Source organism: Mytilus galloprovincialis, chromosome 6 (genome assembly GCF_965363235.1).
Source record: "Mytilus galloprovincialis chromosome 6, xbMytGall1.hap1.1, whole genome shotgun sequence".
In the NCBI taxonomy this organism is placed as follows: Eukaryota; Metazoa; Mollusca; class Bivalvia; order Mytilida; family Mytilidae; genus Mytilus; species Mytilus galloprovincialis.
The window spans coordinates 58,955,336-58,970,828 of record NC_134843.1 but is presented as its reverse complement, the minus strand read 5'-3'; the positions used below and the strand labels follow the sequence as shown (position 1 = coordinate 58,970,828).

The 15,493-nt window shown below is 31.7% G+C and overlaps 1 protein-coding gene across 1 annotated transcript; it reads left to right on the top strand.

The window, feature by feature from the left end:
- The first annotated feature begins 283 nt into the window (after positions 1–283).
- LOC143079987 (rRNA 2'-O-methyltransferase fibrillarin-like) lies at positions 284–14,653 on the top strand. The gene is made up of 10 exons (XM_076255624.1): positions 284–417; positions 1,786–1,959; positions 2,613–2,633; positions 3,068–3,127; positions 4,173–4,267; positions 5,421–5,591; positions 8,223–8,355; positions 10,585–10,697; positions 11,934–12,079; positions 14,436–14,653. The coding sequence occupies exons 1-10, from the start codon at positions 405–407 to the stop codon at positions 14,449–14,451; spliced, it is 942 nt and encodes a 313-aa protein (XP_076111739.1). The 5' UTR covers positions 284–404; the 3' UTR covers positions 14,452–14,653.
- The last annotated feature ends 840 nt before the right edge of the window (positions 14,654–15,493 follow it).

Sequence of the window (15,493 nt, the reverse complement as noted above, 5' to 3'; positions counted from 1 at the left end):
AAAACCTTAGTTTCTGTATAAATTTAAAATGTCGATGGTGATGTTATCATAAGTAGCGCCTGATTTTAATCAAGTTTAGTTCACATCCCATCAAAGGCGTCGTTTATTAAAGGTACGTTGCTACCTCTGATTGGTTTTGAATTCTAATGGTTTATAGACAAAGTTTCATCCAGGCACTCGTCATAGGCTGGTCCTCTCCCTTGCAATATACAATCTATCTAAGACAAACAGATAAGGTAAAGGACAGAGAACCAGTCTAGCACTCGTCAATACTCGGCAAATTCCGTTCATTAATTTGTAGCGAAAACACCCGATGCTTGCGGACTCCGTCGAGGCGGAAGTAACTTTTCTAATGCATTTTGGGTAGACTAAACGACAACAACCGACGAACACGTGCTATTAGAATGGGATTTCCAGGTACGAATTAGTTAACAATACAGCTCAAATGTATGCTGGCACCATCATTCGAAACTGCATAATCATTATTTAAGCAATGGCAAATTTTTGAAATATGCAGATTTGACATAATTTTCACTGTTGCAATAAGATCTAGAAAAATTAAAAAAAGGGGGGGGCTCACCACCACGTGGTTTCAAATGTTAAATATTTTAAGCTGTTTATAACTTTATTACAATCTGTAGATTTTATATTTCTGTTATATATATCATTTAATGCATTTCGCAGAATGAGAATAAAGACGTCATATAGAAAAGATGAATTGTCGCTCACACGAGGTTTATTTTGTTTTTGTGAAAGAGACCAACAAAATCGGTCTTTTTAGATGAAAGGGGTAGAATAAATAATATATTAAACAATTTTCTTCAAGAGTGGTCTTCTTATTTTCAATAAAGGGGTCAAACTCAAAGCAAAAAATAACATAAACAAGATTACTATAATTTTTACTTAGAAGATTGAAGCCTTGAGGCCACAATTAAAAATATTTTGGTTTGCCCAAACCCTACCCAAAGGTTGAGACAGTGGGTAGGTAGGTAGGCATTTAAATTTTATTTATTTTTTCGAAAAAAGAAATTGAAGTATCGGGTGTTTATTAGTCTTCATGCCTATCTGATTAAAAAAAACTTCTTCAAATCAGGACATTAAAAGAATTTGAGTAGGCAGCCTTTTTTCTGGGTAGGTAGGGTTTGGGCAAACAAACCTATTCTTTTTTATGGCCTGACTTCAAAGTTTTTGTCAATATTTTACCACATGTTGTGTTTTTTGGAAACGTGTCTGCAAATAATGTAAATATGTAGCCTTTTTTACTTGAAAATTGTTTTTTGATGAAAACCTAAACAACTTCAAGCACATTATACATCTAATCCAAATAATTATGACGTCTTGGAAGGCTATTTTAAACTTGCTTTGACCCCTTCCTTCAAAATTTGTAAGGCGTTATAGAAAAAATATAATAGCCTTTCAAGACGTCATAATTATTTGGACTAGTTATATATCGAAACACAATTAAAGATAGGAATCTGATACATCAGTTATCATAATTGTTAGGGAGTACTATGTTACAATAAATAATTGTGATGTCTTTTGTATTTTTTCTGTAGACTTAGCATTAAACCGGTATTCACTACGTGAAATTGTTTCAATTTAAGATATGATTTTACTCCAGTACATGGATTGAAAGTAAAGAGTAAAATCAGAAAAAAAAGTTTAAAGCATTTTGCAATTTTTGCAGACATGTTCATGTATTTAAAGATTGAACAGTCCATCATTATTTAACTACAATGTATTGACTTAAAAGACTGAAAATTAAATGATCTGATATCTTTGTAGCATTTTCACCAAGAGGAGGGCGTGGTAGAGGAGGCGGTGATAGAGGAGGTGGACGTGGTGGCTTCAGAGGAGGCAGAGGTGGTGGTGACAGGGGAGGACGTGGTGGCTTCAGAGGAGGCAGAGGTGGTGGTGACCGAGGAGGACGTGGAGGTGGATTCAGAGGTGGTAGAGGAGGTAATACATACTTGTAGTCAAAAAATTTGCTCAATGTCATAAACAAATTTGCTTTTTAATTTGAACTTTGAAGATATAAGTTTTTATCATCTGATTTACAGTATGCAATTACTTGCTTGCCTTGAGGAATCTGGTAAAACACATACATTTGTCACCTTATCAAATTAACGTCAAACATATAATTTTGGGGCTGGGTAAAATCTTGACCTTCTTATACTTTAAGGGTCCCTATACTATAGAGTTCAGATTGATGAATGGTTATGGTTAGATTTGAGGATGTTTCAGGTTTTTGGGTTAAGGCTAGTGTTAGGTTTAGGAATTGGTTAGTGTAAGGTTCAGGTTTTAGTATAGTTTAGTATAGCTCTTCATGGGTTGGGACCCAGTATAAGAAATCTAAAATCTGTGATTCACAGTTTAACTGTGAGGCTTTTATACATGGAAAACAATATGGAATCTTCTTTACTGTTCTTGGTAAAAAAAAAATCTATATAAAGAAAAAAATACCTTTCAAATACATTGATTATTTTCCTGCAATGTCATGAATTTTGATATGTTTGTTAATTAACGTTCCATATTCAGATTAGCAAATATGTGAGTTAAATTGTTTCCTTAGCATTCAATGGATAATAACGAGAAACCTTTTTCTTTTGTAGGTAGAGGTGGAGGAGGAAGAGGTAAATATGTTATAAGTAAAGGCAACAGTAGTATAATGCTGATCAATAGTCCTAAATCGTTTAAGCAACAACAAATCTATTACAAACTAAAAACCAAAGGAAAAACCATTGCTGTATGTAGAGTTTGTAATGTGTTTGCTGATATTCAATGTGATCTCTAGATTTAATAGCAAACCTACATATATATGGGAATCTTTCCATGGCATGATTTGGCCAAGAATTGTAATATTTTATTACACTAAAATTTGTGAATAAAGACACCAAATTAAAACCTCAAAGAATGGTACCCCACGAATTACAGTACTTTCATAGTAATAGGTTTTTCAGTTTCTTGAAGTTAAAAAGGTAAAACTTTTGGTTACAGTGTAAACAATTGATAATTAAACAACAAGATAATTTGTTAGTCCTATGCTGATTTTAGTTAACCATTGTAGGTGGAAGAGGAGGGTTTGCAGGAGGAAAGAAAGTTGTTGTAGAACCTCACAGACACGAAGGTAAGATCATTTAGAGATAATTGATGATCTAAAATGTTGAAATCAGTCATTGAATCAAGTAAATCTGTTTCTCTGTGTCAAATCTTGGTTGAACCTTTCCTGTGAAATAATTAAATGTCGATAAGTTTTACACTGTTAGGACCAACATTAATTGATTGGTAAATGCTTTACGCAGGATCATTTTGGACCTACAACATGTGCTAATGGGTAATATCACCTCACCAATCTTTTCAGTAGGTTAAAAGGAAAGAAATAGAAAAGTAGTTTTAAGATTTACAGTCGATTTCGTTAAGTGTGTAGGAGGCATTAGGCAAAGGTAATATCTTTGGTAAGCTTGCTTGCTAACTGAACAGTGAAGTTGTTGTTGGGTAACCCATCTTTTGAAAAGAAATAGCCTAGTTCTACAGACTAATAGATTGGTTATATGTCGGCCTAGTCTACACTTAAAGGAGGGTAGTTTACCTAACATAACAATGGCTTCACGGTTCAGCTAGCAAGCAAGCTGACAAAAGATATTACCTTTGCCTAATGCCTACACACTTAATACTACATACTCATTGAAATCACCTGTAAAGTAAAAGTCTGTTGAAATATTTCAAATTTGATTTGTGGGAAAGGCCAGGCAAATACCATTGCTACCTTACTAAATGACTGATCATGTGATTTTGTCAAGGTATATATGTATGTTAAATACTTGACCATAAAAAAGAATCAAATGTTTCATATTCGAGCAAGTTAAGACACTTGGAAATGTGATTATCATATAATCTAACTATGACAGTACACTGCTCTCATCTTATAACAGTAACTAACCCACAGTTACATTGTATGAGAATAAATTTGATATTTCATGATTTCAAATCTGTATGTGCCTTAAAAGTTAAAAAATGTAACTAATTAATAGGTACATGCACATGTAGAAGAAATTGATGAAACTTTACCAAGTTGTAGAACACTGTCTGAGGGAGTGCATAATATAATCTACTCCAATGGATATGTTGTAAAAAAATTCCCGCAGTAATAATTTGTTTGTTTTTATTTGTAGGTGTATTTATTGCTAGAGGAAAAGAAGATTCATTGGTAACCTTGAATTTGGTTCCAGGTGAAACTGTATATGGAGAGAAGAAAATATCTGTAGAGGTATAAAATCTGTTTTACTGGGGCCACACTTGAAAATATTTTGGTTTGCTTAAAACCCTACCCAAAGGTTGAGACTGTGGGTAGGTAGGTAGGTAGGCATTTTCCTTTCTTTTTTTCAAAAAAAGAAATTGAAGTATAGCATGTTTATTAGTCTTCATGCCTATCTGATTAAAAAAACTTCTTAAATCAGGACAATAAAAGAATTTAAGTAGGCAGCTTTTTTCTGGGTAGGTAGGGTTAGAGCAAAGAAATCTATTCTTTTTCATGGCCTGGTCAAAGCTAGGTCATGTTTTTACATTGTGTATAATAGATATCATCATGCATGAATGAGCCAGGTTTTTGGCTGTTGGGCAATCAGCTACAAATCAATAATCAAAACTTTGTGTCTACTTCTGGTTAAGATTTAGGATTCAATTATTTTGGAGTGAAGGAGATGTGAAACCTGTGTCTGAAAAAAATCTATATCGTGTATATAGTAAACAATAAATTTAAAATTGACATTAAATTAATGGTATTAAGAGGCTAAAATTAGGTGTAGTTTAATGATTAAGGTAATAGGCAGCAGTCTGCACCAAAAACTTTTTTAACTACTAGTCCAAAGACCAATTTCTTATTGGTCCAAACAAAGTTTTGCAAAAACTTACTAGTCCAAATGAAATTTTACTAGTCTGGGGCATCGGACTAGTGGCTTACCGTACAGACTGAGGCAGTACCTCATGTCATATCTAGCAAGATGTGCAATTTTTTAAACTTGTTTTGTCAAATGATGTAATTTCATACCAGGTATATGAATGAATGTTGGTGTTGAACATACTGGATAAATGTCAATGAGACAGCTACCAAAAAACACTGAAAACAATGCACAGCTAAAAAGAGATAAGTGGTGTATACACCAGAAAAGACCGTTACACATAGACTCAATAAAATAAGGTCATCTAGACATCTGCAAGGTCAATTTTTGAAGTTTTTGCATAGCAATAACAACTGTCAGGTCACTGGTCTTCAGAATTATTTCAGGATAAAATCTACAGGATATTCAATTAAAACTTTTGTAAAGCAATGGTATAGTTCAGTCACTCATTCTCAGTTATATCAATAAATACTTGAATTCAAAAGCTATCTAATGTAAATCTGTTTATAATGTATCTTTTAGGAAGGAGAGAAGAAGATTGAGTATAGAGCATGGAATCCATTTAGATCTAAACTGGCAGCAGCCATATTAGGTGGAGTAGACAACATACACATGAAACCTGGGTCCAAAGTTTTATACCTGGGTGCAGCCTCTGGAACCACTGTCAGTCATGTCTCAGATATTGTAGGCCCAGTAAGTATAACCATCCAGGACAAACCAGTATGATACAGGAATACATTTTAGTACACTACAGCATGGGGGTTTCTCTGTATTAGCTTGTCCATAGGGTGCAGGTAACCTTTAAATGGTCCATTGTTGGAACCTTTTTGGGTACACAACCATTTCTTTCTTTTAACATGGTTAACATATGCCAATTGAACATACAAATCCACAATTTTTATTTTACAGACATAAATACATGAAATATGACATTGCATACTCATGATACTTGATCATTGTTTATATTTGATGGAAATTATTTCTTGACATTTATTCAAGTACATATGATTCTGCAGTTGTAAAATGGTGTTAAAGTAATAAGAAACCTCAAATCAAAAAAAATAATGCATATGTTTTTTATAACTCAATGGATAGTTTTCATTATAAAACTTATGTACACATACTTTTTTCTGAAGAAAAGTCTTTAATTTATTCATATTTAGAAGAAGTTTACTTTATTTTAATTGCTTCCTTCCAGGAAGCAATTCCCCCGACATATTTTCCTTATGCAAAGTGACCTCAGTGTGACCCATCTCGTAAAAATCCGGTGATCCACAACGCATGAATGTCCTTAAAATAAACTGTTATCTGAATTTACATGTTAAACACGTGCTCAATTTCCATGCTTTTTTGTTGATTTTTTGTCGATTGTTGACAAACAGGTGACAATCGTTAGACTTCGGCTTCAAAACACGAACTTATATTACCTGCCATATTTACACAACAATGGACGATTGAAAAAAAAATTGACGATTATACGAAATTTACATGAAAAAAATGATAAATTCGTGCACAGAAGACTAAGTTTATGATGTTTGTATGCATTGGTTCAAGAATTGGAAGAACTTTATTTTTCACCGGTCACTCGTTTCTTATGACTTTAAGAAATTTCCAATGATGATATCATACTTTGCCTGATAACCATGAGGGCAAAATACTGATTTAATGAGACTGAGGAAATCCTAGGGCTATACCACCATTATTAATATGATTGATTGGATAACATCAACAATTTTCCTGGAATCAATTTGCAAACGTGTCTTCAGTAAACTTAATTTGCAACCATCAAATCATCAATTGATGGTGTCAGATCTTGAAATACAATACAGTTATCTCCTGATTTAAAGTACTGTAGAAAGTGTTGATGCATTATTCCAATCAAAGACCAACTAGTATGTACAGGAATTGTTTACCACATCATGTTGAATTCTTTGTTTTACATTTAATAAGTCCTCAGGGTTTAGGAAAGCTTTATTTGGTCTATTGTTGCAATAACTTTATTGTTTTCTCCTTTTCATCGTACCAGGTCATGCAAGAAAATCAATCTCGTTGAGATGACCAAGGATATAGATCTGTAAATATTTAAAAAGAAGTCTCCTCTTTTGTTAAGACACTTAATTCATCTTCATCAGAATTTTTTGTTCCTACAGTAAATTAAATGGCTATAAAATTAGTTTCTAATGATGATATCATACTTTGCCTGATACACGTGAGGGCAAAATACTAATTTAATGAGACTGAGGAAACTTGCTGGTCTTTTTTCAGAAATAATTGTTTATAAAGTTTGAAGCCATGAATAAAATTTGAATTATTTAATAAGTTGTAACTTACTACAGATTGACTGAAAGAAAAGAAAAAAATGATGAAAAGTTGTAATAATATTTTATTTTTCAACATATATGTGAAAAAAATTAGGCCTGGTGTCTGATTGCAATTTTCAATGATTTTTCTGTAGTAATGAAAAATAAATTGGAATTCTTACACATAGTTGCAATTTAGTCAAGTTAGCAGTTATAAAAAAAAAATTGAAGTCCACAAGTGAAATAGATCTGCTTTTTTCTAAGAATTTTTATAATCTCTCTGACCTCATATAACAGGTCGTCTATGAAGTTATATTAAAACAAAATGCCATGTATATATAGTTCCTTGAATTTGACTTTAGTTGTAAAGATTAACCAAAGGCCTAATTAAACACTTGAATTTATACAAAGGTTTTCAATGATGATATCACACTTTGCCTGAACAAAATGAGGGCAAAATACTGATTTAATGAGACTGAGAAAACCTTCATGTATAATAAATATTTGTTTGCACACTTGTCTTAAAATTTTAGAGAGCTTGGTGTCGTGTAGTTCATGGTTGGTTTCTGGACTTTAAGCTGTCCAAATTGTTGTTATCCAGTCCCTTGTCCAAGGTGCAATTTATTTATTTTTATTCGTTTAATGTTGTTTACTGTAAATTCAGAAATTATTGCGATGTTTTATTATTGCGTAAAATGCGACAGGGTTATAATCGCAATAAGTTAAACTTGCCTTTGAAATTTCATGAATTAAACAGGATTTTTCTCAATATCGCAATAATTAAATCTCATTTCAGTCTAAAATGACAAAATCACAATAATAAATGCATGCAATAATTTATGAATTTACAGTACATATTTAATGTGGACACATCAACTTCAGCCACATGTTCGTTATGATGTAAACTATTAGTAATTATATGCCATCTTAAGTTGTTATTCAAGATTTCAAGAGTTATCAGTAGTTAACAAGTCGTGCATGGTGTCTTTATATGAACTAACTTTTTTTTTGTATTTGTTAACAGGAAGGTTTGGTTTATGCAGTAGAGTTTTCACACAGAAGTGGTAGAGATCTGATTAATGTAGCAAAAAAGAGAACCAATATAATACCTATCATAGAAGATGCTAGACATCCACATAAATATAGGATGTTGGTTGGTAAGTAGAACAATAACAGTAGAACCAATGATTAGTATGCAAATTTTCAACATGTTCTGTGGTTTCATCAATCAATGTTGAAAAAAATTCATGAAATGCAATCAAAACCCTTATGGTACTGGCTTGCTTTATCTTCCAAGTTTTAACACTACCTTTGATGGACACAAAATGATGCAGTTAAATAATGCTTCTGTATATCCTCTCCAGGCAATGTCAGTCAATTTATTAACAATTTGTTTTACTTAGATGTATTTAAGTTACAATTTGATGTCACTTTTATTAAAAATTACATAAATAATGTTTGGTGTATCGATCTCTTACAAAATTAGGTTCAGCTACAAATGTAAGATCATGAACAAAGGAAGATACCTCTCAACTAAAATATATATAATTTGTCTAGCTAAATAAGATTTAGGAGATAACTGTATTGTATTTTAAGCTGGGACGGCATCAATTTGGGATTTGATGATTGCAAATTAAGTTTACTGGCGACGTGTTAGCGGAGACAGTAAACGGGTATTTGCGACCATCAAATATCCAATTGATGCCGTCGGAGCTTAAACATGTTAAAATACAATATTGTTATCTCCATTCTAATGAAACTGACAGAAAACAACATTAAAACATGTAATTAAAATCTGCAATATGTCGTCTGCACTTGCGTGTACGTCCCATAGCATCAATTGTCAATTGATGCCATGTAAAAAAAAGACGTTATCCAATCAAAATGAACGTTACAAACGTTGTTGCATTAGAATCAATGTTATATTTTAAATTTGCAAAATTGTGAAATGAAAGCAATCTTAATCCTTTTATTTTCTTTTATACTGCACTCGTTCTAATTGAACAGTCAAAATGGGTTGACAGTATAATTCTATGTCATATACAGTCACTGACCCGATATTACTTTTCCTCATGAATATTTAAATAAAAGTTGCCGAAATAATATTTAATTATTTATACGACCTCTTTAACCTGTTCTCGTTTCCAATGCATACAATGATGCGTGAAATGACTCAACCTTGTTTCTTTTGCAATTATTGGAAAAACATATATATTATTTGTTAATATTTTTTGTTTACAACCTATTAATCATTATGTTTTATGCTTATGGTTGATATTTTAGTCCATACTCAAACGATTTCGTTCACCATTGAGTGTGGATTTCAACAGGCAAAAATGTACATTTCATTGTGTTGTATATTTCTCCGCGAGCATGATATGAGGTCTTTTTAAAGGGGATTTTCCCCAATATTTAAATCAAATAAATAACCTAAACGCATTAAACAGCAATTGAAATGTTGTTTTTTAAGATTGCAGTATAAAGACAATAATAGTGCATTGACTTGACATATCAACGATATAAGGATTTGGCCCGAAACTGGGAAATAGCTTGGCACAGCCTCGCATTTCCCCTTTTCTGAGCCTCACCCTTTTATCGTTGATATGTCAAGTCAATGCACTCTTATTGTCTATATATCAACTAAATCTGAAAAAATGGGAAGCATCATTTTCCTTGTCATGTGACATTTACACCACACATAAGATAGTTGATGCTTGTGAAACTCCTAAAATAACAAATGTTACACGTACGACACATTTTTAATTGATTTAGGTCAATTATATAACAAACTTGTCTATGTGAACAGTATTTATAGTCTACTCATTTAAAATCATCCTGAAAATATTTAAATTTCATGCATCTTTTTGGATCTTTAATTTCACAGAAAAGCATTATATATTCTATTTTGCTGTGAACATAATTTTATCGTGTATGTAATAATTTATAATAACACTTTTAACATTAAATTTAAGTATCAAAAGTGTTAATTGCGTGATTTTGTATCAAAAATGTATTATTGACTGAAGCACGTCATTATTTTCCCTCTGTGAGCCTCCGACAGTCTGATAGCTTTTGACTACGTCACATAGCAACCGGTGTTATGATGACGTTTTTGAGGTTCCAATTGGGGACAACAACGTCGTATATACCCCGGCAGTTTCCTGAATATATACTGACATCTCTGTGTTTTTATCCAATCACAAACCTCGACACATTTGTACTCCGTAATATGTTTTTCATAGACATATTTTAAAGGAATGATTTATTAAAATACTCCTGGATGTTAAAACAAACAATAATCAATCAATCCATACGTTTATAATGTAGTAAGTAGATTAACATTATAGATATTGAGGATTTATCGTTGTATATAATTGTACTTGTAGGTATGGTAGATACAATATTTGCTGATGTAGCACAGCCTGACCAAGCCAGAATTGTTGCCATCAATGCCCATAATTTCCTCAAAAATACTGGTCACATTGTTATTTCAATCAAGGTATATTTTATTTACAAGAAAGTTTTCTTTATGACAACACCTTTCAGAAGAAAGTCAATGATTGTACAAATCTCTACAAACAGAAACTTATTTTCTAGACCTTGAATATTAAAAAGTTTGTAAAAGTTTAGAATAAGTCTTTAGATAGTAAGTCACTAAGCTATACATTACAAATTTTTAAAATTTGTTAGAAAAGTCAGTTGATTTACAGTTTATAAACTTTCCTGACATCGGAGCTGTGCATTTTTTGAAAGGGAAATTTTTACACATGAAGAGAAAATATCTCAATGATAATCTTAACTTCAAATAAAAAATTTAGTGTGTATATTTTCTTATATTGCATTAGTGATTTATTGAAACTCATCGTTCATTTGTATATAAATTTGACCAAGTTTTTTTCATGTAATTTCAGCATCCAACTTATCAATATCGAAATGATGCAAAAAAATCAATGCCCCAAAACTATTATGTTAGGGCAGAAGTTGATTGAATAAAGCTGACGATTATTGATAAGCAACAAATGCAATGATATTTAATTATAAATACATAATGTATTCCTATACATTGATAAACATGCATAAGTACAATAAGATTTGGGGAAAATGTGATAGTTTATTTTGCTGGAATCTGTGAGTGCCAAGTTAAGGTATGTTGTTTAAATATAGCACTTACTGTATTAATTAAATAAGTATTTTAAGACTAGAACTAAAATAAATGGCTGGGTTCCTAAACTGAAAAAAATCCTTTCCTGTTGAAACCTGAATTTTTGAATTCTTTTGAGTTCTTATTTTTAAGTTTTGCACCATACATGTATATGGTTATTATACATTTAATGTCCAGTTTCCAAAACATGGCTTACACCCTTAGTATCTTACATGTATGAGGAAGCAGTAGTAAATTACACATTTGTTTTTATTAAATCCCAAGTTAAGAGTGTGAAAAAGGATAGGAACGAATAAAAAAAGAAAAACAGATTCAGTTAGATAGAGACATAGTAAAGCTGCATTGCTGTAAAACGTTATATTTAGTAGATAATGGGAACACCATCAAAGTGGGCAGTATATTTGAGAGTTATATGAACTGTTTCATTTAGCTGGATAATTTAACTGGAATGAAAATCAGTACGAATAAGCTATACTTAGGTTTAAAATCATATTTTAAAAAAGGAAATAGAAGGCTACATTTAAGAAATATACAAGAAATTATGAACAAGCAACAATTGATTTTATTTTAAAGGCTAATTGTATCGACTCGACAGCTGAACCTGAAGCAGTATTTGCAGGAGAATTAAACAAGTTGAAGACAGAGAAGATCAAACCACAGGAACAGTTAACACTGGAGCCTTATGAGAGAGACCATGCGGTAGTAGTTGGAATATACAGGTAGGTTTTTATAAATTTTCTGAAGTGGTTGGAATTTAATGGGTTAGTAGTCCCCTTTCATCAAAGCAAAGGGAATTTATGAATTTGGTTTGTCTGTCTGTCTGGTAATCTGTCTTGTCATTTTGGCAAACCTATTTTCCACACTTTTTAGCTCACCTGGCCGAAAGGCCAAGTGAGCTTTTCTCATCACTTGGCGTCCGTCGTCGTCCGTCGTCGTCGTCCTGCGTTAACTTTTACAAAAATCTTCTCCTCTGAAACTACTGGGCCAAATTTAACCAAACTTGGCCACAATCATCATTGCGGTATCTAGTTTAAAAAATGTGTCCGGTGACTCAGCCAACCAACTAAGATGGCCGCCATGGCTAAAAATAGAACATAGGGGTAAAATGCAGTTTTTGGCTTATAACTCAAAAACCAAAGCATTTAGAGCAAATCTGACATGGGGTATTAATGTTCATCAGGTCAAGATCTATCTGCCCTTAAATTTTCAGATGAATCTGATATTTCGTTGTTGGGTTGCTGCCCCTGAAATGGTAATTTTAAGGAAATTTTGCTGTTTTTGGTTATTATCTTGAATATTATTATAGATAGAGATAAACTGTAAACAGCAATAATGTTCAGCAAAGTTAGATTTACAAATAAGTCAACATGACCAAAATGGTCAGTTGACCCCTTTAGGAGTTATTGCCCTTTATAGTCAATTTTTAACCATTTTTCGTAAAGCTTAGTAATCTTTTAGAAAAATCTTCTCCTCTGAAACTACTGGGCCAAATTTAACCAAACTTGGCCATAATCATCATTGGGGTATCTAGTTTAAAAAATATGTCCGGTGACCCTGCCAACCAACAAAGATGGCCGCCATGGCTAAAAATAGAACATAGGGGTAAAATGCAGTTTTTGGCTTATAACTCAAAAACCAAAGCATTTAGAGCAAATCTGACATGGGGTAATATTGTTCATCAGGTCAAGATCTATCTGCCCTTAAATTTTCAGATGAATCTGATATTTCGTTGTTGGGTTGCTGCCCCTGAAATGGTAATTTTAAGGAAATTTTGCTGTTTTTGGTTATTATCTTGAATATTATTATAGATAGAGATAAACTGTAAACAGCAATAATGTTCAGCAAAGTTAGATTTACAAATAAGTCAACATGACCAAAATGGTCAGTTGACCCCTTTAGGAGTTATTGCCCTTTATAGTCAATTTTTAACCATTTTTCGTAAAGCTTAGTAATCTTTTAGAAAAATCTTCTCCTCTGAAACTACTGGGCCAAATTTAACCAAACTTGGCCATAATCATCATTGGGGTATCTAGTTTAAAAAATATGTCCGGTGACCCGGCCAACCAACCAAGATGGCGGCCATGGCAGTTTTTGGCTTATAACTCAAAAACCAAAGCATTTAGAGCAATATTATTATAGATAGCGATAAACTGTAAACAGCGATAATGTTCATCAAAATAAGATCTACAAATAAGTCAACATGACCTAAATGGTCAATTGACCCCTTAAGGAGTTATTGCCCTTTATAGTCAATTTTTAACAATTTTCATTAATTTGGTAAATTTATGTAAATTTTTACCAAATATTTTTCTCTGTTACTAATGGGCGATATAATTGTAAGAAGCAAGAACGTTCAGTAAAGTAAGAACTTCAAACACATCACCATCACCAAAATACAATTTTGTCATGAATCCATTTGTGTCCTTTGTTTAATATGCACATAGACCAAGGTGAGCGAAGAAATTGGTTTGATATTTTGTATATAGTAATAACATGCACAGTTACAGATTAAGTTTTTATTTTGTTCTGGTCTGATGATTTTGTGCAGAATTATGGTCATCACTAAGAATTTTACGTAAATAATCAGTTTTCAATTTTTTTTTGGAAAATATTTTTCATATAGTTTTAACTATGACAATTATTGTAATTATTAAGTTCTAGAACATGAATTGTTAACTGCTTGGGTCTATGGATTGCAATGCAATACTCTCAGAATGCTTCTTTAACAATGTTCTGTAGTGGTTAGAACTAATATATTGGCAGGTAAATTTATATCAATGTTTTCTAGTGGTTGGAATTGACAGGTATCTTTAAAATGATGTTTTGTAGTAGTTGGAATTTTCTTGTTTATTTACAAGACACTGCAAAATATGCAATGTAATTGAATAAAAGTGATACTAGAAATTTATTTTTGAAGATTTATAATATTTTATGGATGATAAATTTCTATTAGAAGAATGTTCAAAAATCTTATTTTATAAAGGAAAAATCACATTTGTCAGTTTAATATAATGTCATTGTATAATCAACCATAGCTTTAATGAATTAATAATGGAATTTTATTTATCTTTTTAGACCTCCAAAGAAATGATACTGATGACAACTGAAGATATACATAGATATATGATGACAATACAAGTCCTATTCTGGAGACCTTTATCAAGATCAATTGTGTTTTAGAAAGGAACTTTTAAAGACAGTACTATTGAAAGATCTTACTGTACAGACTAATACGTTTATGTGTATTGTATGAGAACATACATCAAAACGCATAATAAAATTTAATTACATCATTTTATTTCCTATTATAGACTTGCATAGATTACTGCTTCATTAATTCATGATTAACATGACGGACTTTTCTGATATATATTGTGTTTATAGTGATTTAACCATTACTTTAATTTGAGTGTTCAAAGATAGTTTTGATAAAATGAATCGACTAAATTAATCACAAAAAAAGGTGATCTACAAGACTGAGCGAGTGAGAGTCTTGATTTTCTTCTCAATTTTTTTATCATCAGAAACGACACATTTTTTGTGTCATTTTAGAAACTTTACTCTGTTCAATCACATACCACTCCATTGTTGAATATCATTCATTATTTTCTTCTCATTTCATTCAGTTTTTAAATGCATCAATCTTTTTTTTCTAGTAAACATAATTCGTATCATAACTATATATCATGATATATTGGAACAGCAATATGATAAAGAGTTTTGCGGGATTGAACATTTATCTTGTAAGATGGTGTAGGATTGTAATATTAAAGTAAGTTGACTTTGCTTCAGTGGTAGAAGTGATGGACTTACATTTGTACTTTAAAATAGAAATTGAGAGTTTTTTTTTAAAGACTTGATATTTCCATGCAAAGTTAACACTGACATTATGTTATGCTTGTATTTACATATACCATATAGGAAAGTAAAAAAAAAAAACCTAAGGATCAGGATGAGTTCAAGAATTGGAAATTGTTTAAAAGTCATAATTGTAAAATTTGCAATGTGTAGTATGTGTTTTAATACAGCAAACAAATTTGAATTAATCTTTAATGTTTTTATTGAGTGATTAAATATTGTTAAGTTTATTATGAATCATGAAAAACCAGAATGTTTGATCATGTATCACGATA